This window comes from Caretta caretta, chromosome 12 (genome assembly GCF_965140235.1).
Source record: "Caretta caretta isolate rCarCar2 chromosome 12, rCarCar1.hap1, whole genome shotgun sequence".
In the NCBI taxonomy this organism is placed as follows: Eukaryota; Metazoa; Chordata; order Testudines; family Cheloniidae; genus Caretta; species Caretta caretta.
Window position 1 is genome coordinate 24600260 of NC_134217.1, and position 25530 is coordinate 24625789.

A 25530-nucleotide genomic window follows, 5' to 3' on the forward strand; every position below is an offset into this window, starting at 1 on the left:
AGGTTAAAAATCAAGCAAGTTTCGGAAGCATGAACAGGAACCAGGTTTCCTAAGCAGTCTCCTACTGTAAACAATTTAAAAAACACTTTTCTCCCTATGGAGGACTATGATACCGCACATGAGTATTCATTAGTGAACAGAAACATTTACAAAGACAAACAATTCTGTACTTTTACAAGTTGCAGCTAACATACCAACTGCTTTTTAGTTCTTCAAAATGTACAGTCTGAAGTTAAACAGGAGAACAAGTGATGGCTATACTATAGGAAATCGTAATGTGAATCATTATTAGAGGTTCATTTCTGCAGATACATGAAAGTGAACCTGCTCATCACTGGCAAGACAAAGGCAATCTAAGGTTGGCCTTTCAGCCAAGGTAGAAATAACCCAGGGATCAAAATGGAGACACGGTAATTGCTCTGAAGTGGGAAATTAATAAAATAGCTAAGATAATTAATGTTCAAGGAGACATTCCAAACGTTGAAAAAGTGACGCAAGGAAGCAACATTATTAGGACAAGTAAGAGGCAGCTTCTGTCAGGAGCAGATGAACATCCTGAAAATAGAGAACAAGATTTAACTGCTTTACGAAGTGATATTATTTCTAATATTATCCATAGCAAAAAAACACTGGAGCACAGCAAACATGGAAGACAACACACAAATGGAACGAAGTAAAACAAGAAGGGGTCCTGAAAAGCAAATTCATCTTCACCAGGCCTCTAAAATATTGAGACAATCAAGAATATGGGAACAACATACATCTTCATAAATAGCCCAGAAAGTCTAGATAATCTATGAATAGCAAGAGCTAAAAAGACTGCATACTATTTATGTGAGGGAGAGTATAGGTTCTGTCAAACAGTCCAGCTCGAGTCATATTTAAAGACATCACAATTCATGTAAACATATAGGCAAGCATTTTAATAAAGCAAAGAGTTGGAGATATAAGAACTTGGGTAAAAAATTAAAGGTGTTTCAAGTTTATTACAAAAGAAATCAAAGTAATGCACAGAAATATTTTTTACAGTTACAAGAAATTACAAATACAGCAGATTTCATTTGGAAGCTCTTTTCCCCCACAGTTCAATTAGTTAGCAGCACTTAATAGCAAGACTCTCTATTGTGGTCAAAGAAATTAAGCAACTTGTATAGACAGAACTGACAGTCTCTTGAGAAGATACAACTACAAATTAGGGAGATAAAGGGAAAAAGTACAATGCCAAGTGGTTTAAGAGTTGAGGGCATGAAATCTGTCAAAAGAGGCAAGATGCAGTAAATCTCCAGCATATTCAACAAAAATCAGTGAATAATCTTTTATATGGGGTGGGGAGGAATGAGGGAGAGAGTCTGAAAAGCATTACTCACATCTGTCAGAAGCAATAAAAAAAAGTATCTTTGTGCCTATGGTTGTAGAAGAAGGAGTTTAATCGGAGTTCTCAAACAGAGAGACCTGCCTACCAAATAGCTAGAAGTCTCTCCTGAAAAGGTACAGATGTTGTCCTATGGAAGTAAACAGGAGATGTAATTACCATAAGCAGGGAAGGCAGTGATAAACAATTATTTAGACCCCTTGAGTGCCCCAGGACACACACTATGCAAAGAGTAAAAGGATACAAGCCATATGCCAAATGGGGTAGATTCCTACTTCAATATAGACTAGTAATGGAATGTTTCTGGAGCACTACTCAGTAGTAGCAACTCCACACAGTTATACACACTGCAACAGAAAGCAACCTTTCATTACCTAAGACAGATAAGGAATCCTATTGCTTCAAAACAGCCTGGGTATGGTATTCCTGGGAAGAATTGCCTTGAGGTCTAAGACTTTTTAAATTATACATATAGAGAGAGGTCTTTAGTTCCTATCTCAGACACATCACTCCACCCAATTGTACAGAGTCCACATACTCTTGGAGAACATACAGTACAAGATCAACTCTAGTAGAAAGTTTGCTTATTTTGGCCTCTGGATTAGAGCAGGCCTGAAGTAACTTAGCATAGCAACAAGATTTTGATTATACACAGAAACAAAGTATTCATAAGAGACCTTCTGTGACCTGTCAGCCCTGTGTTCTCGGGGAACCAGGGTGCAGTATCAAGCCTGTCTGACTCACAAAGACCCTCCGCAGCCTCTGCTTGAAACAAAACCGATCAGAAGAAAGACTTACAAAAAGCAATGAAAAGGCAGTGTGAGACACACCTAAACCCCTCCAGACAAGGGTGACAGGATTAAGGCAACTCCCCTAGCCTCATTTGCATCAGAGATGGGACAGGGAGTCATCTCCATTAGCATACAGAATGGAGAACAGAGATTCCAAGGCAAGAACTGCAATGAACTCTGGGACCAGAAAAGCGGGGAAGCATTGCATGATGGGGGATCTCTGCTCCAGATGTTAATGAACCCATGCGTGCACACACCCAGTTCAGTAGTTATCAGGCCAATTTTCATCATAAATCCTTTACTGGTATCCAAAATTGCATTGTGAGCTCCCGCGAAGGAGCGCTGCCCATAGCCAGGAATGATAAGTTCCTATTGTCTAGCCTGAACAAAACAACTCTGGTATACTCCCTTGAGCCAGCAGTTTACCCATAAACAAATCTAGTGTTCTCCCTTGAACCGCTGTTGTTTCCCTACAAAAAAACCTACCCACACTCAAGTAAGTGTTCTGATGCCTGGATCCAAAATCTGTATCAGTTCCACTGGGACTACTACTTCTCCTGACTAATCGTGCTGGGGGCCCTGCCTGTCTACAGCACTCCAGACCCTCAGTTACCACCACCACCTGGGAACCCCAACCGGTTCAAGCTTCACAGTGTGGTGAGAACCCAACTCTTTCTCTGTTTTTCTTTCTACTCTAGGTATACCTTTCTAACCCTGACTTGTGTGATCAGGTGTAGTTTTCTAAACCTGACTTTTGTAATCAAATTTAAGCTAGATTTAATATTGTAACTGTTTTGTTTGTTTGGCTCTCCTTGTATGGCTATTACCTGGCAATAAATAATTTTTGTGGTTAAGCTGGTTGCTTCCCTCCCTCCCTCCCTCTCTCCCTCTCTTTTATGTTTTGGCTTCCCCATTTGCTCTGCAGCAATGCTCCTCTTACCAAAGCTAAAGATCCCAGTAGCATCCAAAAATCCTGTGGGGTTTGTTCATCAAGTGGGTTACTACCAGAACAATTGTACCATGAAAGTGGGGCTAGGGGTGTGCTGAACCTGTGGCATAGGAGGGTGGCAGCCTGAAGTACTGCTCGACCCAGCCTGCGCAGGCGTACTCTATTCTGATGCGGTGCCCGTGGCACAGGAGGGTGGCAGCTTGGAGGTGCTGCTCGACCCAGCCTGCTGAGTCCAGGGACATATAAGGGGTCAGCTTGGGAGTGCTGATTGACCCGGTGCTCTGTTAATACGTGTGTCTGTTCATCTGATTCTGGGGCTGGAAGACCCCAGCCTGGTGGAACCTAGGTCCTGCAGGATAGCTCCATTGGGAGGGAACTTGCAGAAGGGAGAGGTAGCGCTCTGTATAAAAACACAAGTGATACAAGCAGTACATTGATAGAATTACAGAAACCCACTCCCCAGAAGAGTAACCCTAACAAATGAGCGTATCCCAAAGTAACGGGCAAATCTGGTAACACTTCTTCATAATGCTATTAATTCTAGAAGGCAGTACCCCAAGTATGTATTCTGTTTTGAGGGGAAAAAATTGGAAGGAGCTTAATTTTGTGCTCACAAGATTGCATGTATATTATCTGCATGAGCAAACTCTCACTTTATCTATTGGGGGAGGGGAGGTTGGGGCAAATTGTTTTCTAACCTGCATACAAGCAAATGCATGCCCAATATTCCATTTACATATGTAAATGTAGGATTTACACACCCAAGTTAGGCAACAGCAAGTGGACATGTATTTTTACACACATGCAGTTTAGAAAACAAGACTGTCAGAAGCTAGCTTGAGGATTGGTAAAAATGTAGTCCCTGCCATTTGCTTTCTGTGAAGAATGTGTGAACTTTCCAAACAGAATGATTTAGTTTGTAAACCTAACTCTGAAGTACAACAGATGAAAAACCCGACACCTTGCGTGTTAACCATGAGCACATATAAAAAAAAAAAAAAATAAAATGTGTCATGGAGAAAACTGAAAACATATGAGGCGTTTAGTGTATATAGCTCATACAGCCTAAATAAATAAATAAATAAATAAATACATAAATGGAGTTAATAAGGAACAAGACAAGATACATATAGAATTTGTCAGGGAAATTCTCAAGGAGTCACTGTTTGGAGAGTTAAAAGAGAAATGAGTGTTGCAACAGCTTTCTCCACTCTCTACCAGTTTTTATATTACTATTATTTTGGGACAGGATATATATTTATAAGACTACTGGCATCTACAAATAATTCTATTGGTGTAGCAAGAAAGATAGTATGGTAAGGAATTAGAACCTCCTGTTATATTATCCGATGACCTACAATACATCCTAATTATAACTGATTAAAATCTAGGGTGCTCTTTAAATTAATATATTGATTAGTATGTAGTGTAGTAAGACAGCAGGTCATATCTGCAGGTTTTCTTAAAGGAACCCTCCATGCTGTTTTACCTTTTATGTAGTTAACAAATGAGCTGAAAACACTTTATCTGGGTCTACCATCATGCAGATTTATTAAGTTTACAGAAGATACCCGTGAAGCTATTTAACACAGAACTGCAGTGGTAAGCTAAAGAACATATTCTGCTAAATCACCAAATTTGGAAGAGAGTTATGATAGTTTATAGCACTTAGCTTATACTATTACAGGCCTAATGCCCAGGAAGTAGAGTTGGTCAAAACTCAGAATTTCCTTACTGTGGGAAATTTCAGCATTTTAATGTTTGGTTTTGTTCCAATTTGCAATTAAAAGATATTGTATTTCAAATTTTCCAACAAAATGGAAATCTGTAAAATGGGTGTTTCTAAAACATCTACATACAGTGTTTTCCAAAATGAAATAGAGTCCTTAGGACTCCAGTAGCTGCTGGCTGAAATGGGTATGATTCTTGTCAGTTTCACTCACAGTTGCTATTCTGTAGTGGGCATCTGTAACATTGATAAGAATCATATCAATTTCAGTCAGCAGATGCCTGGACTTCCAGGGTCTACAGCTCTAGGGTAGCCCTCTCACGAAAATCCCCTGGGCCCAGAAAACCCAAGGCTTCCAGACTCCAGGGCCAGCTGCCCTGCTGCCATGGACCCCTGGAACCCCTCTGAGTTGGGGCTCTCAGGCCTTCCAGGATCCCTGCTGTGGAACTGGGAGACTAGACACAGAGCTGCCAGTGCTGAGTCTTCCTGAGTCTCGGGGAGGTGGCTTGGTAGGCTGCAGGAATCAGGCAGTTTGGAGAACCAGCTGCCCCAGAAATCTGGAAACCCTGGGATCCCTTGACCCTCTAGCAGTCCACATGGTGGGACTGCCCTGCAGCTACAGACCTTAGTTGCCTGTCCTAGGACTTCCAGGTCTGCAGCAGGGAGCCTAGAAACACTGACTGTCCCCAGGATTTCCAGGCTTCCTTCTGAGGAGCTGGGTAACTAGACACTGAGAACCCCCAAATCTGCCAGGCTCCCAGACTAGCTGGTTCCGCAGGCTGCAGGAAATCAGACAGCCCAAGGAGCCAGCTGGTCCAGGAATCTGCAAACTCTGGGGTTCTGAGGCAGTCTGCATGGTGGAGCTGCCCCAGAACCATGGCAGGCTGCCTAGGAACCAGGCAAGTGAACGGGCAGGAAACCAGGCAGGCTTCCAATGGGTGGCTTTCATCTGAAGATTCAACAACAGCGAAATTTCCATGAATTGTTCACTTTCAACTAACTGGTCTTTTCTGATGGAAAAGCATTCTATCGGAAAATTTCCAACAGTTCTAACAGGAAGGAACTTGTATAGGATTAAAACAAGAGACAAGGCCAAAATTACTACTGTAATTGCTTTCTTCAGAAATTTGTGAGCGGACTGAAGAAACAGTTATAAAAAGTAATATACTGAAGTTCAGGTCTAGAGTACTTCAACAATAAAAGAGCCATACTCCTAAAGGTTAAGAAATTGTGCAGCTACTTTATAGATTTATAGGCATGTAAGAGAAGAGACGCGGCTCGTTTAGCTGGCTGTTTCACAGTTTAAGACACAAGCACTGTTGGTATTTTTTTTTCCATCCAGTATCTTAAATGTGACATATTTCTAAAAAAAGGGAGATAGATGCATCTTTACATGCGGAATGCCTCCAACGTAAATGATGTATGGTACATTTAGTAGAGATGTCACTCCACACCTCCTGTCTATTTTGGTGTAAGCTTCATGAGTTTTGGAAGGGGAAAAAAAAATCACTCCCCCAACTTTAGCTGTCACAACCCAATTTGGATCACCATGTTACGTCACAGCTACTATAACATTTATTTGAATTAATCTATAGAGAAATACAGGTCACATAAAAGAAATATTTGTATATATTACATACGTTACATTTTATAGTTTCCCACACAAAAGATCTAGAAGTTATTTAAAATAAACATGATCTCCAAATAGGTTTTCAGATTAAAATTTCAAGGAAGTGGACAGAAGAGCAGCACCTTTTCTTTCGGTTGTACTGTGATAATTTGGGGCAAAGATGCCTAAGAAAGCAATAGGAGACGGACACATCAGAATAGAACACTGGTGTAACAACTGAAAGAGCAGAAAGTCTCAAAAATAGTGTCATAGTCTACATTTTTTTTCCACAGAAAGATTCTGAAAGCTACAGAATCTTTAATTTTTGGTGCCCATTATTCCAGTGTCCTTAATTGTGACAGACTGGTTAAGTTTCCAGTCAGGTTATAGAAGAGAACAAAAGTAATTAAGAAATCAGATTTCAAATCTCATTATTTGACACAGAGGAGAGGTTATCCCATGTGACCTGGCAAAATGAGTGTCTAGAATTACAGGCAACAGCCACAAATTCTATGCAGTATTATCATGTAACAGTGTTATCTGCTGTGGACACAAAGGTGAATGGAGGAAAATACAACAGGCTGACTTAGAGTCAGGGATCATAAAAAGGCCACCCACTCATTATCTCTGAGACAGCATTAATTTTAATAGGCTTCCAGACAGTGTTCACCACCCCTCCCCATTTTTCAGCCAAATGGATGACGATCAAATCTCAGGATATCAAAATTTATAGCAGACTATTGCATTTGATTAAAAATTCTGACCATCTTCTTCATATTATAGCATAAGTCTACGATATATCATGTAGGATTGCTCTAGGAAATAAGCAATTGTTATCCTTGCTCACTACCATTTCACACAATTGTATCTAGGAGCACTTTTTCATTGGCAGCAAACTTTTTTTAAAGGAATTAAATCTGAAAGTGTATGGATTGCCCTCAAAAGGTCACTTCTATGCAGAAATATTACACAGTGTCTTTTTAGAAGAGTGGACATTCCAGAATCCTTAACAGACAAAGTATTGTACATAAGAGGATAACGTATGGTAGTCATACAGTAGAAGTTATTTGAAGTTTGTTTTTCACATATTGTAAAATCCAAATATTCACTGCCAAGGAATTTAAGTGTTTTTTCTTTAATGTACAAGTAATATAAAAAGAAACATATGTACATATCTCTGCTGTTGCTAACACAGATTGAAAGAGATTTCCAAACAACCAAATAAATGGAAAACTAAGTATTTGTCTATACAGGAACTAGACACCCATGGCTCACCTGTGCCAGCGAACTCAGGCTCGCAGGGCTTGGGCTACAGGGCTGTTTCATTGCTGGGTAGACTTCTGGGCTTGGGCTGGAGCCCAAGGGTCCAAAGCTCAGGCTCCAGCCCGAGCCCAGAAATCAACCTAGCAATGAAACAGCCCCATAGCCCCAGGGCCTGAGTCAGCTGGCAAAGGCCAGCCATGGATGGCTAATTTCTGTGTAGACATACCCTTAAGTCATTAGAGTGCAAATCAAATCTCTAGATTTCAATGAAGGGTAGCTCATAGAATCTCTTGTTTATGTATTAACATTTTATAATTTGTCATGAGCAAAAGTCACGGTCATTTAATTTGAAATATAAAACCAGCATAACATTGTTAATAATTATCCAACAATTTAATTAATGTATAAAAACCACCTCAATAGTCACTTACTGGCTGATTCCTTCAAATGAAGCTTCCCTTGAGATGTTTCCACTATCAGTATTAACACCACGCTGGAGGGGAAGATGAAAAGAACTATCATTGTGTGCTAAAGACATGAATTTTACAATAAATTCATTGACAGAGTCCATTACATAAGGTCTTTTAGAAAGCTTACTTGTAAATATAATTTGAACGATTGCATAAAATCAGTAAGAGGTAAAAACAAGGTTACATAGTCACATTTAGACACACAGTTATTCATTACTGAAGAGACAGATGGAACTCAAGTTGACATGTGCTGCCTAGGATCTTAGCAGGGCTAACCTTCTCTTTTCTAAAATAGCTTGGTGACAATTTTCTTGGTGGGGAGCAGAGGGCAAAAAAGGTGCGTCCTGTAAACAAGACAGTAATGGGTGGGAGTAGAATAAGAACTGTATTAGGAATTTTTAAAACACATTTCCTTGGAAAGAAGTAATTCCATACTGCCTTGGCAACTCTTGTTCCATAACTTGGAGTGTCTCTCCCCTACAGCTTGCCATTCACACAAGAAGCATGAAAGACACCATACTGGCTGCTACATAGCACTGCTGACGTCTCTCGGTTTGTGAGGAATCATATGGAACAGCACTGCCTTTCTGTGCTTGGAACAAAACCAATGGAGAAGAGGCACAAGTGCAGGAATTCTGCTGAACTAAGCAAAGAATGTTCTTTGGATCAGCATTCCTCCAGAGCTCAGGGAGGGAAAGCAGCTCAGAGAAGTAGGAAGTTTTGAGTGAAACAGATCCAGTAGACAGGGAGTTGCTCAACCTCCATAAAAATAGACAAATAATGACAGACACATGCACCAGACACATGCACAGGATAATGGAAATTTGAAGAAGAGGAAAGGACAGCTCAAATCACCATCACACTTCACCCTGGGAAGAAGTGGCTGAGGGGTGAAGAGCATTGTACCTTTACCCTCCCACCCTGGAGTCGTGTGAATGTTATGTTGTAATCTAAAGTGGGATCTAGATAGTAACTTGATCCCACTCTCATACTATTGAAGGAAAACTGCCCTGAGCCCCTACCTCATCATACAGAAGGGCAGTACTCCAATTCCTCTAAGTGCCAGTGGGAGGACTCAAATATGCAGGTGACATGGTGAGAACAATGGGAAAGCAGGATGTGATTTCGCAGCATTTAGAATGGACTGGAGGGAAACAATGTGGGTGTCAAGTGAGTTTCCTGTAAATTAAGTGTGAAACTACCAGAACATGGATAAGAGTTTTGGTAGTAGGACACAGGGAAGAAGGGACAGGATTTAGCAACTCACTGACTGAATGTGAGGAGAGAGGAGAAAGGCTAGTCAACTATACGAAGATGGCTGACCTCAAACTGGAGGATGGTGACATTATTCTCTGTGCTGGAGAAGGGACAAAGAGGATGCATAATGAGCAGACACCTCTGATTAATTCATCTGTTTACTGAAGAGCAACAGGATAAGTATTCTCCAGGAACAACAAATATGACTTACCAAGGTAAGAAGTACTGAGGGTTTCTTTTGAGCCAAGACACTGGTTATCTAAAAGAACAGGATTGCAGTTATAGTACATTTTTTTTCCTATCCACTTCGTATATCACTATTTTATTATGGACAATTTGCTTCTTGTCAATGTTATATGTGGCAATCTTAGAAACGTACTAACATTTCAAGCATGCTAAAAGAAGTCACTTCATACATTCTGCTTGTTAGGCAAAGGCAGCAATACAACTGGTGAAAAGTATGAATCAATAAAACCTTTTGCTGTAAAAGAAATACAATAAAAAGGTTAAACACCAGAACACAGCCAAAGTAGCATGACTAATCTCATCTGATTTATAATATGTCACATCCAAAATTGATTTTATATCAATTAAACAAACAAACATGAATTAAAAATCTAGTCAACAAAAATGATAAAGTAGTTTCAGGACCTACACCTCCCCGAAGCCTGACAAATTTAGTGGATTTGTCACTTTTTGTGATTTAAAATAAGTTTTTCTTCCATCCCCCACCCATGTTGCTGTGTGAAAGACCCATGCAGGCAGGGAAAATGGACTAAGTAGCTGACAGAGGAAACAGTGATACTCACTATATACAAAGTGCTATCAAGTGCACAAAGTAAACAAACTGGAAAAGAGAAAAATGTTTCTTTGATCTCTTTCAGATTCAGTAATCTTATGTCACTTGTTACAAGAGTCATTAAAAAAATGTTCAGACAGAAGAGTGGTTTTTAAGTTGGTGTCCTTTTAAGACACGTGCAACAAGTGCAGTGCAAGATTAAATCTACAGCCATTATCGGCAGAGGAAATGTGCGAGAGCTAAGAAGGGTTTTTTCCATGAAGACCCATATAATAGGACATGGAAATCAGGAATTATAGCAGGAAAAGATTTGTGCTAGTACAAATAAAAACACAGTATGCATTAATGTTATTACACTATCGTGTGCTGAATATTTATAGTTATTCTCACTGGGTCATCTTTTCTTGATTAAAAACTTCTCTACAATATCCCAACTTCCTTCAGCATCTTTGACACATTTATAAATTGAGGCTACAGTAGGTCTTTTATTTCAACTGGGTGTGATTAAAAGCTTACACTCTTCAACTTGTTCCATTTGTATGCCACAAGAAATTGAAGTAAACCACAGTATTGTTATTTCCATAGATTGCCTTCTATCGCAGAATAGCTTATGTCAACTCAACAGCCACATTTCCCAAGACTAGACATCACTGGGGTTCTACTGGTTTTATAAGAACAGTCACAGTTAAATGCCCTTGGTTTGTTTCACACTGTGGCTAACATTTCTCAATAAGCCTGGTTTCCTGACTGTTTAAGAGGGAATGAAAAACACACAATATTTATCAGCCATCTCACTAGTCTGCCTGGTCTTTCGGGAGAAGAAAAAGTATAACAATGTCATCTCACTACAATGGTATCACCACAGATTTGAATTAGTCTAGCAGTCCCATTAAACCACACTTGAGACATTTTTAGTCACTATTTGTACTTCTGTTGAAAATCAGTATGAATTCAAGTTACAAGGGATAGATCTGAAAGATTCTGGGTTTCCCACTCTCATACTACTATTGGTATTTAAAATGCTTTGTCTTTTGGTTGTAACTATATTACAAATAAATAAATGGAGAGGAGTAGATACTTTATATTAAAGTCAATTCTTACCCTACCATCTCTTTGAGAAGAAAACATTGGGGTCACAGACAGGTATACTTTTAATATGGCTGCACAGATGTGGGTGCTGAGATATGCATTTATTGATCCAATAAATGAACCACATAAGTAGGACAAAGATATTTCACCAATTAGCATCAACTTGTTACCAGTTTGCTCCAATAACACACACCACATGAAGTAAAGAACTAAATGCATAGTCACAAGTACATTACTTATCAATACTGCAATGTCTTTTAAAGATCTTTTGTATTTTCTAACCTTCATGAGATACTGTGACTATTACACACTTTCCAGCAGTATCCATCATTGAAGAATCTGGTACACATGCTCACCCGATGAATTCAAGTCAAAGATGCTAATACAGTGGATAACCAAGGTATTAGACTTCTAGGGTCAGGGGTATTGGAACTAAGGATGCTGGGTGTGGGGCAGCACCCCCTGGCTTGAAGTGGTTTCCATCATATACACAGAATTTACAGTTTTGTTCATTGGCTTTCAGCATCCCCACTATAAAAATTGTTCCAATACCACTGTCTAGAGTCATTTTACAAAGGTATTTACAGGTCTAGTGGAATTACAGAGGCACCCAATGAGAGTAAGGCACCTAGTGGGATTTACAGAAATGCCTAAGCAGGTTAGGTGTTTATCTGCATCTTTTGATACCTAAATACCTTTGCAAATCAGGCCCCTGGTGCCTTGACATTGGGGAAGTGTATGTTCCTAGTAGAACGGGCAAGCACTGTATCCAAAGCCTTTGAAAAATGAAAGACTGCTTGCACAATCCAGGAATGTCTCAAAATATGTACATACTGACTGACCAAATAAATGAATAATGAGAGCGCTCACCTTTGAAAGCACTGGACAATTTTCATACAAGCCCCTTTTCCTTTCTAAGCATAGAAGTTAAAAAGCTAAAGTGTTCTTGAATGGTGTTTATTTAATGTATATACAATGTATTGTCACGGAGTTCCTACAGGCCATTCTGACTTTGCTAACTTATTACCTGGCAATATGCTTTTGTCAAATACAGACAGGTTCATATTGCAGAGAAATACAATACTGCAAAACTTCATTGGTTTATGACTTAAGCTGGGATACTCCAAAGAGAAAAATGTCGATATATGGGCTTACAAATTGTCCCAAATTAAAGAGATCCACATTCCTTCCTGGATAAAATTTTAAGCACTGAGACAGAATATAAAGATACATGATAATGGCATTTGTTGATAGGAGACTGCACACAAAATGTCAATAAATGTGATTCTTTATAAAGAAGCATGTGTTCCTACTTGCAATTGCTCGCCTAGGCTTCTGTATTCTGTACTTCTGTATTCTAACACATCAAGTCTGATAACAAGAAACTAGGATTCCAATCCAAATGCGTCAAGCAGCAATCTCTTCACAGCTTCCTCAACCCACAGTTAAGGAAATACACTAGCACAACCACCGTTTAGAGATAATTTCAATGTGAAGATGAAATGAAACGATCTCCACAGCTGGTAAAAATCAGATTTTGGGTCTGACAAGTCAGGTTAGCATCCTGCAGGGGACAGAAATAGCAAGATCTTCCTTTTTAAGCTGCTCTCCATAAGACTCACCACAGAGTATGGCAAACATGCTGCCATAATCCTGCTGAGCTTTCCTACTGAAAAAAAAAAAAACTAGCAAGGTGCACAAAAACATAACATCTACTCAAAAACAACTATACAAAGAGAAACTTACGTGTGCAATTAATACCCATATTTAAAAATACATGAATACAAGAGACAAAATAATATTTGAATAAATAATTAAATGAAAAATCAAAATATTTTACATTCAAGCAGCTCATGAAAATTTAATACATTTTATGAAATAGGGATAAAGAGGAAAGTTTATGTTTACTGGTTAAGCATTGGTATTGCTAACCCATTTGTCTGTCTTTTCCTCACAGGTCCCCAGAACCCTTCAGAATCATGCCCAATTAACCTTTTTATTAAATACAGAGCATATTAAAAAGTGTCTCTAAATTGGTCTCAATGTACAATCCAACAAAATGGCAGCATAATATTTTTAAGAGTTTTAGAAAAGTTTATAAAACAAATGTCATTCAGGAACTGGAGGTAGGACTAATTAATGAGGAAATGAAGATAATATTTAGTGGAACAAGATTTTTTGTAGGAAATTACTGCCATACTTTCAGAACAATCATTAATTTTGTATTCATAGGGAAAATATTAGGAAAAGCAGACACTCACCTCATTTTTATAGTGTACTTCATCCACAGCATATTTCTTCCTGAAATATTCGGGATGATGAATCCTTTAGAATACAAGGAAAATACAATACTTGGTGTTAGCCATGTTATAAAATTAAATAGTTTAGGTTATGAAAAAGATGACATAGTGCCTGGGCTATTCGCACAGTACTACCATCATAGATATAAAGAAATCAAGAATAATAATGTTAATAAACATTAACATCTCAGTACAATAGCTAACAATAAAATTTACTATGGTTACATTACTTTAAGGTTTTGACCTAGACCATGTCTGAAACTTAGACTTCTTAGGTTTCAGAGTAGCAGCCATGTTAGTCTGTATTCGCAAAAAGAAAAGGAGTACATGTGGCACCTTAGAGACTAACAAATTTATTTGAGCATACGCTTTCGTGAGCTACAGCTCACTTCATCGTCTCCTCCAGTCCTAAAATGTCCTGTATTCCCAGAGTAATCCTCCTTGTTAAGGTTGTGAATTGTGCCACACTCATTTGTGTCCAAATTTTTAAAAGGTGTGGAAACAACTTGGTGCAAGTGAGTTTTTCCACTAACTGATGAGTCCTGGTGATGAATCAACAAGTTCTAAATCATGTCCCTTCCCACCCTCACCTGCAAAAGGAAAGACTATACTATTCTCATGCAGAAAGTAATCACCACATATCATAGGTAAAATTTGTGGGAGAGGTTTTTTGCCAGTCTAATAAATGGAGGAATTACTGATAACAGAAGAAAAACTTTTTAAGTGACCCTCCCCTATGACCTCTTCTCATTAATGTTTGTGAGGTATAGAAAAATACATTATTGATCTTGCCTTCTTTTGCAGAAATTCTCTATTTTTACACATTTTATTTAAACATAACTCGAATTCTAGTCCCTTTCTATACCTAACATTTTATAGTTCTTTTACCTCTGAGGACTTTGCATATTCCCCATTCATTAGCAAGGTTTCTTTCCCCCTAATTCCTCAAATATTTAAGTATTTAAATATTCCAACAAAGTTGGGAATAAATTTAACTCTCATAATTTTGGCTCTATTTAACAGTTAAACCCTAACTCTGAACTCAGTTAACTTATGGTCACTGTTGTTTAATGCTCCACTGCAGTGCCTCCAAATCATCATTTATGTCCTGCTGCATTGTTCAAAGCAAAGCTGAGAATTGTTCCTGATGATGTGCAGATCCTCAGTCTAGTATACTAGCTCTTCTATTTTTGCTAACTTCTTTTTGTCCTTTGATCAGTAAATTAAATTGCTGATAATTCAATCCTAAGGTATTCGCTCACTTACTGACAAACTTTCTTTTGAAGAGTGAGCTTCTCTTTCCTCTCTCTAATATTTTCTAAAATCATCAATATCCATCAATACTTAGTTCACTTTTTTCTGTTCGATTTATTGTAGCAAAATGAACTCACTGAAATGGGTCATATTTTAAATGCCCCCACACTCATTGGTTGGATTTAATTATTTCAGAACAAATTTTCAGAATTATATGCCACAGCTGCATTGTCTCCTGCTTCACTGCATTTAGACTCTGCTTGGTGTGAGGACTTGGTTCCTCTCTGGAATGTTTAAGGGTCTACATTACTTACTTCTCCTTTCTCTGCCTTACTTCTCCCTTCTAGCTATTCTAAACTCCACACTGAAGAGTGAAGTGTCCTCCCCCCACCCCAAAATCAAGGCTCCAAACAGACTATATGTGAGGAACTCTCCTCTTTTTGTGGCGTGAACAGTTACGATGGCCAGAGGTAGGACATTTGCCTGCTCATAACATGCTCAAATGCAGGAGGTTATCCAGGATAAGATCCTCTGGGCTGACACTGGAAGTTCTTTCATCCTTTCTGCTTCTGTTACAAAGAGTTGCGTGGATTTGCGAAAGAATTTAGTCCTCTCAATCTAGAGGACGAGGGCACACCCAACATCCAATGAATAAAGCTACCATTCTTCTGAGTTCTTGTGATACTTCAGGAAGAAGACTGGCTGGAAAATAGCCTGATTTCGATGAAACTGCAAAACCACCTTTGGCAGGAAAGGGGGGGGGGGGCGGGAGGAGGGGGCACAGTTGGTCTTTGTCCTTGAAGAACATCATGGAGGTGGTAAGGGCCTTGATTTCAGAGATCCTTCTGGCTGAGGTGATCTCAACCAGGAAGGCAACCTTCCAAGAGAGATGCAGTAGAGGGTACAATGCTAATTATTTGAAGGGAGGACAAGTGAGCCTTGACAGAACCAGGTTTAAGTCCCACACAGGGGTGTGCACAGGGGGCATCAGGGGTACACGCACCCCCAATAATCATCTCCGCAATTTCTGGCAGCTTCTGTTAGGGTCTGGTACCAAGTGTGGAGGAGTGGTAGCCTGTCTTTTAGAAGGCGCCAAGTACGATCGGTGGGAAGGGGGGACTACAATGGGGAAACCACCATGGGTTGCAGTACAACTACTGCATAGGCCATTGTCCACTTGGCCAGGCACGGGTGGGAGGACCCATACCAAGGTCTGGTGGTGCATAGGATGGGTACCAGTGGTGGCCCTTATGCTGGATGTAGGGTTCCACCTTGGACTCAGATGAAGAGTACCCCCAAGGTGACCACGATGGAGTGGTACTCCTCTCTGTCTCCATTCGGTGCTGGGGGTCCAGAGACCAGTGGCTGGAGATGGTCACGAAGAGAATATCAGGGACAGCTTGGTCCTGGAGGATCTGGTGCCAGGAAGGACCTCAGAGCCCCATGCTCCCTCCTGCTCAAGACTGTTGGTGCCAGCAGCTGTCCCATCGGAGTTGGTGGAACCAGGAGTGTCATTAAGTCCCTGCCACTGTAAAGGCCTCTGGAGTTGACGGTAACCTCAATCTGCTGGTGCTGCAGTAGCTTCATGGCTTCAGCGGAGGGTCCCACGCCAGACTCAATGCTCTGGGTGGAGTTGATGGTGCTGCTGTGGGACCATGGGTGGAAGAGTAGCCTGGTGCAGGTTGCACTTCACTGCCTTCACCAGGTCTGTCCTCCTCCTGCATGGGTGAGAGCCCTCTGTCAGTGCACTGCTTTTTGTGCTTCTTCCTTCGCACTGAAGATAGGCAATGGTGGTGGGAAGTGTGCAGAGTACTTGGTGCAGACTCAGATCAGCTTGGCTCTGAGGCTAGTCCAAGAGCAGCTTCCATTATGATAGCTTTCAGTCTTATCTCTCTATTCTTTTTTGTGCAGGCTTTGAAGTCCCAACAAATCTGACACCAGTCTCTCATGTGAGTTTCTCCCAAACATTTCAGACAACTGGAGTGTGGGTCACTCACGGGCACAGATTTGCCACACACAGCGCAAGGTTTGAACCTTGGGGATCAGGGCATGCCCAGCCCAAAGGGCAAAGAGAGCCCTAGGACGAGAGGAGAGAGGGCATTCTATTTAATACATTCTATTTACATTCTATTTTCTATTTATATATACACACTAAACTATATTTGAAACTAGCAAACTAGGAAACAGAATACAAAATCTCTGAAAAGAAGCCTTGCTAAAGCAAGAGGAGCTGTTCCATCAGCCATCATGGGCAGGACGAAGGAATTGAGAGGGTGCCCCCATACTGGCGCATAAGCACATGGCAGCAGAGGGTGCTAAAGCCGGCCCAACAGATACTACTAAGGGAAAAATCTCCAGCAATGGTGCATGAGGCACACACACATCTAACATGGAATGGACATGAGCAAGCACTCAAAGAAGAACTTATATTTTTTAATGGAAGCTCAGATTCTCATTCAATCTCTTTATTTCAGCAGCTGGGACTTTAAAACACAACAAATATCACAGGTTTCACCAAAAAAAAAACCAAAAAACAAAAACCCACATTGTTCCATGCGGAGGCTTGTGTATCGGCTGTGTAAATACTGCAGGATAAGACACAAGGTGTTTGTAATGCTCATAGCATCAGTATACAGCTGAGCGGGGTGCATGCTTATCGTCCTATGGGTCCATGCAGGTAACCCAGGCTTACAAAAAAAGGCATGAAAAAGGCTTGGTTTGTTTGCTGTTGACTTCAGGGACGGAGGGAGGGAGGTAAGTGCATCATGAGAGGTAAACACCATGTTCCCATAATTACTTGCGCCAATGTTTTGGTCCCATAAGGCATTGCAAGCCCAACCCAAAATTCCACTCAGGTATGTGCACTGTGAGACTGCTACCCATAGTGCAGTGCTCTGTGCGTCAATGCAAGCCCCGCTAGTGAGTATGCACTCTGCCAACACAATGAACATAGAGTGGACACACAAAATTGACTTGCTTAAATTGGAGGCTCGATGTCAGCTTACTTGAAGTTGACATAACTTTGCAGTGTAGACATGGCCTAAGGGGAAGAAAGGTGATGAGAAGCAGGGTTTTTGTGGTAAGGGAATTGGATACAAGTCATATCAGATCCTAAATTACAAGAAAGTACTTTTTTTTTTAAAGTCTCACCCAATTTCGATCCCAGACAGCTCACTCACAAGAACTATCATCAGAAGAGTGAGTATAGAGAGCCAGCATTAGAAACTTGCTAGAATTCTAGCTGATAGTATACGGAATGACCAGACATTCATTAAATTTCAAGTTTTACTCGATTCTGTATTTCTCATTCAGCCCAACTAAATTCATAATTGTATGTGGTGTAGCATTTAAATCAGTGGAATAGGAATCAGTAACCCAGAGCTAAAGTCTGGCCTCATCCCATGATCCCTTGAAGTAGACATAACCTCTCTCCATTTTTCCATTAGTTGAATAGATCTAACAGTATATCTACAAATATACCACTAGATTTTGTTTATTGTTTCAGTTATTTTAAATAGTTGTATGCTGGACATATCAAAATATCACAAATTTATCTTCGCAGCTTTACTAACTGTGCTCTGTTTTCTATCTTGAAACCCAATAAAACCTTGATTTCATTGATTAAAACTATTTTAAAGTTACACTTGACTACATTACACAATAATTCAAAACAATTTCAAATTTTAAGAGATTTAAGATTTTGATACTATCTTGCATGACCTTCTCAAACAAAGTAGGGAAATACAACCTAGATGGAGTTACTATAAGGTGGGTGCATAACTGGTTGGAAAACGGTTCCCAGAGAGTAGTTATCAGTAGTTCACAGTCAAGCTGGAAGGGCATATCAAGGGGGGGTCCAGTTCTGTTCATTATCGTCATCAATTATTTAAATAATGGCATAGAGAGTACACTTAAGTTTGAGGAAGATACCAAGCTGGGAGGAGCCTCTGATATAAGCAAGTGCTTTGGAGGATAGGATTAAAATTCAAAATGATCTGGACAAACTGGAGAAATGGTTTGAAGTAAACAGGATGAAATTCAATAAGGACAAATGCAAAGTACTTCACTTAGGAAGAAACAATCAGTTTCACACACAGAAAAATGCACATGACTGCCCAGGAAGGGGTATTGCAGAAAGGGATCTGGGGGTCATAGTTAGGGCCCTACCAAATTTATGGCCACGAAAAACCCATCATGGACTGTGAAATCTGCTCTCCCCCATGAAATCTGATCTTTTGTGTGCTTTTACACTATACTATACAGATTTCACAGAGGAGACCAGCCTTTCTCTAACTGGGGTTCCTGACCCAAAAGGGAGTTGTGGGGTGGGGGGAAACCACCTGCATGCTATTAATGCTAGGTTATTTTAGGGGGGTTGTGGTATTGTCACCCTTACTTCTGCATTGCTTTCAGATCTGGGTGGCTGGAGAGCCAGGCACCCAGCTCTGAAGGCAGACCCCGCCAGCAGCAGCGCATCGCAGCGCAGCGCAGCAATTAGGGTAGCAATACCATACCAGGCCATTCTTACTTCTGCGCTGCTGATTGCAGCAGCGCTGCCTTCAGGGCTGGGCTCCTGGCCTGCAGCCACTGCTCTCCAGCTGCCCAGCTCTGCAGGCAGCGCCATTGCCAGCAGCAGTGCAGAAGTATGGGTAGCAGTACCGTGACGCCCACTCCCCACCGCAAACAAACTCCTTTATGAGTCAGGACCCCTAAAAGTACAACTCCGTGAAATTTCAGATTTAAATAGCTGACTTCATTACATTTAAGATTTTTAAAATCCTATGACCGTGAAATTGACCAAAATGGACCGTAAATTTGGTAGGGCCCTAGTCATAGTGAATCACAAGCTAATATGAGTCAAGAGTGTAACATTGTTGGAAAAAAAAGCAAATATCATTCTGGGATGTATTAGCAGGAGTGTTGTAAAGCAAGACAAGAAGATATTCTTCTGCTCTGTTCCATCCTGATAAGGTCTCAGCCCAAGTACTGTGTCCAGTTCAGGGAGCCACATTTTGGGAAAGATGTGAACAAACTGGAGAAATTCCAGAGGAGAGCAACAAAAATGATTAAAGGTCTAGAAAACATGACCTATGAGGAAATATTGGAAAAAATGGGTTTGTTTAATCTGGAGAAGAGAAGACTTTGGGTGGGGGGGAACATGATAACAGTTTTCAAGTACATAAAAGGTTGTTACAAGGAATAGGGAGAAAAACTGTTCTCCTTAACATTTGAGGATAGGACAAGAAGCAATGGGCTTAAATAGCAGAAAGGGAGGTTTAGGTTGGATATTAGGAAAAACGTCCTGTCAGGGTAGTTAAGCACAGGAATAAATTGCCTAGGAAGATTGTGGAATCTCCATCATGGGAGATTTTTAAGAGCAGGTTAGACAAACACCTGTCAGGGATGGTCTAGATAATACTTAGTCCTGCCATGAGTGCAGGGGACTGGACTAGAAGACCTCGGGAGATCTGTTCCAGTCCTATGATTCTATAAAGATTTGATATTACCATAAGAACTCCATTAAACTTTTCATTTTACTTTAAAGTACTTTATGGCAAGAGTATAATAATGCAAACATGATGAAATAGTGTTTTAGTTTTCAGAACTCCAGTCAAGAAAGTTATATATAATAAAATGCATTCAAATTACAAGTGATGAATGCTAAATTAAAGTTGTGAGCAGAAGTTATGAGATGACAACTATTGCTGAATGAAATGCATGTTCAAAAAATATGAAAAATGATCATTTTTCTGGCTGAAAAAAATTGTTTACATCTATTAAGATATCTTTCAGCTACCAAAAGTTGAAGAAACATAGTCTAGAGTCAATTTCAAATCCTTTCTGCCTAAACAGAGGCTTAATTTAAAAAACTGGAAAGTCATAAGTTCCTTTTGTGACATTTAAAATTTTATTTTTAAAAAAGGGCAGAGATAAAAAAAAGTTGGAAGAGTAGTTAATTTTTCAAGGTTTTTTAATGCTAATTACTGAAAAGTCATTTAAATGTCACCTTGTCCGCAAAGTATGCCTGGGCACCCTACAATAAAAGTCAGCTATAAAAGTAGCTCATCAGCAGGCTGAATTAAAGAAATCTTAAATCTGATATTACAGACAGAGAAGAGAGTTTGTAATTACCCACATTTTTCTTTCTTAATATGTTAATACTATCATCATCATGGATACCATTTAGCAGTGCATGAACACTCACTTGTTATTGTCTAAATATTATTTTAGTAATATTGTGACTCTCTTTTGTAACTCAAATCAAGATTCATCTGTACATGCATCTTCAATACAGACTCATGGCCATTATTTTTCCTCATTCCACATAAACAACAGCCACTGAGGGAACTGGGTACAACAGCATATCCTGGACAGGATGGCAGCTATAATATAGTATATCTTGCAAACGAGAAGAGTTAGTGTGTTTAGCCACAAGTATAGTTGGAAATATAGTATATTTCCTCATATAGTTGGAATATTTATTCCAATGGTGGCTCTGTAGACATTGTTGGCTGTAAAACATGCTCAACTCCCACTGACATTTGTAGGAAATGCTCCAGCAAATACAAATATAGTATGGCATAAGAACCAAGGCTACCTTTGAACCTAGAAAGACAGTTCACACAGAGAACAAGGAGATGAATGAATACTGAAAAGCTAACTCTGCACAGAGCATTTATTTTATTTTGTTATGGTATATTATTAAGAGAGAATATATTTTCCTAAAGAGGGGTTAAACATAATGTTAATCTTCTGCACTCTTATTAAAATGTAACAGCCATCTACGGTTTGCATCACTACACAATATTGTATTAGTCTGCTGAAGCCCATAGATTCTGCAATGTCTAAGTAAAATGCCATTCAGTTACAAAGTGGTGCAACAGACTCAATGTGGACTTTCTTGCTTTTGTCAGTTTGTCCTATGTTATTTTCACATCATTAGACTTGCAATAGGATTTCTATGGAATGATAACACTGACAGTTTACTTTCACCTTCATGGTATGCTCTCTTTTGCCTTAAGCTAACCCCCAAACTCACTCAGCTGCATTCAACACTTCCTCCTAGTTATGTTCTCTTTTATTCAGCTTGTTTAATTATGCAGATGGATGAGAAACATCAGAATCCTAACAAACATTTTAGTTTTTATGTTTATTTTTCCAGTATAGGAAGAATCAATCCAACATTTTTGGAAAGTATAATTTAAAGGTCAAAGAGACTTGATATGAGAAAGTAAATTTACATCTAAATTATATATGACTAACATGTACTATAACTAATCATTACACTGTTTGATGGTTACGCAGAAACCTATGGTGTCTTTTACACCATGGTTTGTTTGTACATTGCAATTACGCGGAAAGGCCTTACCTCACTGCTACATCCCAAAAGAAAGCAAGAATTATAAACACTATGTATTAAAGCAAACTCAAAATAATAGATAATGGGTCTCCTGTGAAAGGAAGACACTACATTAATATAATGCTGCATAGACAACAATGAAGTATTCCAGGCTGACCACCTGCATGCTATTAATTCATATATAAAAGGGTCGAATAAGTCTCACCTGCAATTTCCAATAGCTGAAGTCTGCCTTCAGTTAAAAATACCATTGTAATTAATTCAATTTACTTTTAAAGGATCAGTAATATCTTCTAAATGAAAGTCAGTAACCATTTTGAGATTCTATTAGAATGTCAGGGAGAAAGACAATAAGTTCTGAAAGGAGACAAGACATGCCATACTAAAGAGTGTTTAATACGATTAAAATGCAGACCCATATGCCTTGTCCATTTACTTACTGTGTGTTAGCCTTGGGCTCCAAGCCCCTTGTAATAATGTAGCTAGATAACGTATACAATATAAATAAGATTTAACATAGCTGGAAAAAAAACCCAAAGTAGATGAATATGAAAGAGGCTACATAGTAAAACAAAGTCTAAAGGGACTGGGCTATGCAAGATGCTTCTCGGCTTAAAGAAATCCAAGAACAGTACCTTAGAAGATCCTGCACCTATTATGTTTTCGATTACATGAGAAGTTATGGAAGCTCTTATCCCTTTAATGAGAACAAGGGAATTCTGAAAGCTTTGAGAGAGTAGAGCTAAAGCCAGGAGGCTATACAGTCAAGAGTATATAAATATTTTCTTCCTTAAAGCATAAACACGACAATATCACTTCCTCCATTCCAAATTAACTTTCAAGTTCAAAGCAACAAATTTAACTCACTGGACTCTAGTTAAAAGAGTATATGAATATGTGCGACTACTTAACGTATCTTTATGCAGCACAGGGATTCGCCCAGTCACTAGAAAGTCACTAAACAAAACAGGTCACACAGTAATCCCTCTTCCCACCTTTCAAAATTCAACCATATAGAAGTGGAGTAAGAGATTAGATGCAAGAGGGACATTTTAATGCTGTCAAGAAACTCACCCTTCATTACAATAGTATCAGGTTAACAGATGGCGAAGCGTTAACAAAACAAGAGGTTGTCAAGAACTGCTAGAAGGAACACAGGAGGCTTTACAAGGCACCAACAGATGTTCCTGGCTCTGTCAAAAATAAGACACTCACCTATGTATCAAAAAAGGAATTTTATCTTTACAGAAAAGGTGAAAAAATAACTAGATATGGAATATAAAATAGCCCAAATGGGCTTGACAGTACCTGAATTGGTACCCATTTCCCAATTTCGTCTGGTTTCGGTGCCATGAGAGAAAAAAATCTCTTAAATACAAGTATGCAGATTTACCCTGTTGCTTTTGATGCAGTCAAGAGTAAGACGGATTTCTGAGAAGCCATTAACCAAGCAGAATTCCAAAAGGAATTGAACTGAAGGTCAAATGTTCAACCTGATGGGTTTAATTGAAAAAAGCAAAGTAATCAAATCTGCAACTTTAGCCAAGTTTTCTGGATTACTAAAGTGGTTGAGCCCACTCATATGCAAGAGGAGATAATACAAGATGCAGGACTCCCTAAACACATAGATTACTTAAAAACAATACAATTCTATAAACAATTTCTGGGCTCTGTTAGCCTATAGTGCTCAGGGAATAAGAAATAATACATTAAGGACTCTTTCACACCTTAGACTACAATTCTGTCTGGCCCTGATAGTGACCAAACACTATAATGTAATTGTTCAGCTGGTGCAAGATAAATTGGCAGTCTCAATACTGTTCCTACTAGACTCTTCACATCACAAGAGTATCATTATCATAAATGGCACTCCTGGACTAAATATATATGAAGCCTGAACTACCCTCTCACTGCTAGAATTGGTGCCTCCACTACATGGTAGAAGTACGTTGGCAGGGTAGCCTTCAGAAGCTTGCACTGTTGTTGCCCAAATTGTGCGACTTTGAGAATAAAGGATTTTACTGAACTGAGATGGCGATCATGCAACTACACAAGTACGACACTGAAAATACTATATCTTTTAATTTCTCAGTTCCAGGATATTTATGAAAGCCAGGATCTCAGGACTGCATGTAGTTTAACAATGTTCAATTAATGCACATTAGAGATCTTTAGAAGACAGAACATTAAAAAATTATAATAGTTGAACAACAAGATTGGCACACAGGCACAATTTTGAGAAAGGTGCCATCTTAACAGTGCTACAAGCATGGTATTAAGATGCTGTTGACTTGCTTGAGCCCTGTACTTGATGTACTTTAAAAAATAGCTATACATTGAAGATATTTTCTGGATTTTATTTAGAAAAAAATTCCATCACAAAACCAAAACCACTGTTTGGACGTGTCATCTTCAGAGTGCATTGCAGCAGTCTCAAGTATTGTCAGAACACACATCTGTTATCTTCAGTTGTGCTAGTATACAAAGAAATAGCATTCTGTACTTTTATAGTTATTTTCAGAGGTTTTCAAAGACCTTTAAAAGGAGCGTGTCTCATTTTCCCCATTCATACAATAAGAAAACTAAGGCACAAAGAAGTTAAAATAACTTGCCCAAGGCCACACAGTGAGTCACTGAGTAGAGAATAAGCACAGAATTTAGACCTCCCAACCCAATGCCTTATCTATTGGCCCACGTTCTCCCTCTGACAAACAGAAGAGATTTGAGAACTTCTGATGTATAAGCAACAGGATCAGGGGGAAGGGGAGTTCAGATGTTCAAAACTCTAAAATTACAAGAGCAAAAGTGGGGACACCATGGAATGTAGTGTCCTAACAAAATTCTACTGCACTGTTACACACACTGGATCTCACCTGCTTTTCCATTCTAGGTTTGCCTCTGTTTGTTCCATGCCTCCACAACCAACCAACCAACCAGGCAGATTTTTGCCTGTTCATTCACCTTGTAATATCTTCTCTCACCTTGCAATGTTCACTTTGTAAAAGTTACGGTTGTCACAGCTTGGGGCAACTGTACCTGCATTTCCCTTCAGTGGCCTAGCAAAGGATACAGCTCCCCAGCTGTTGCCTCCCTTGGGTGGACACACGAGTCATTTGATTTTTACCAGGGTAAGTCCAGAATGCACAGCTCCCTCCCTTCACTGTGTAAAAACAATCCGCTGAAATAGGTCTGCTTGCTTTCTCTTCAGATACTGATAATAGAGTGATTGCTACAGATATAAGTTACTACACAGACTTTCTACTCAAGCCTACTTTATTCTTAATGTAA

At 39.4% G+C, this 25530-nt stretch overlaps 1 protein-coding gene across 1 annotated transcript in view; it reads right to left on the reverse strand.

Moving 5' to 3' along the window:
• Positions 1-25530, reverse strand: part of PEPD (peptidase D) — a 217489-nt gene that overhangs the window by 172372 nt on the left and 19587 nt on the right. The window contains exons 4-6 of the mRNA XM_048870777.2: positions 13590-13653; positions 9652-9699; positions 8145-8206 (exon numbers count right to left, since the gene is read on the reverse strand). Coding sequence (XP_048726734.1) covers positions 8145-8206; positions 9652-9699; positions 13590-13653 — 174 coding nt within the window. The remainder of the gene's footprint in view (positions 1-8144; positions 8207-9651; positions 9700-13589; positions 13654-25530) is intronic.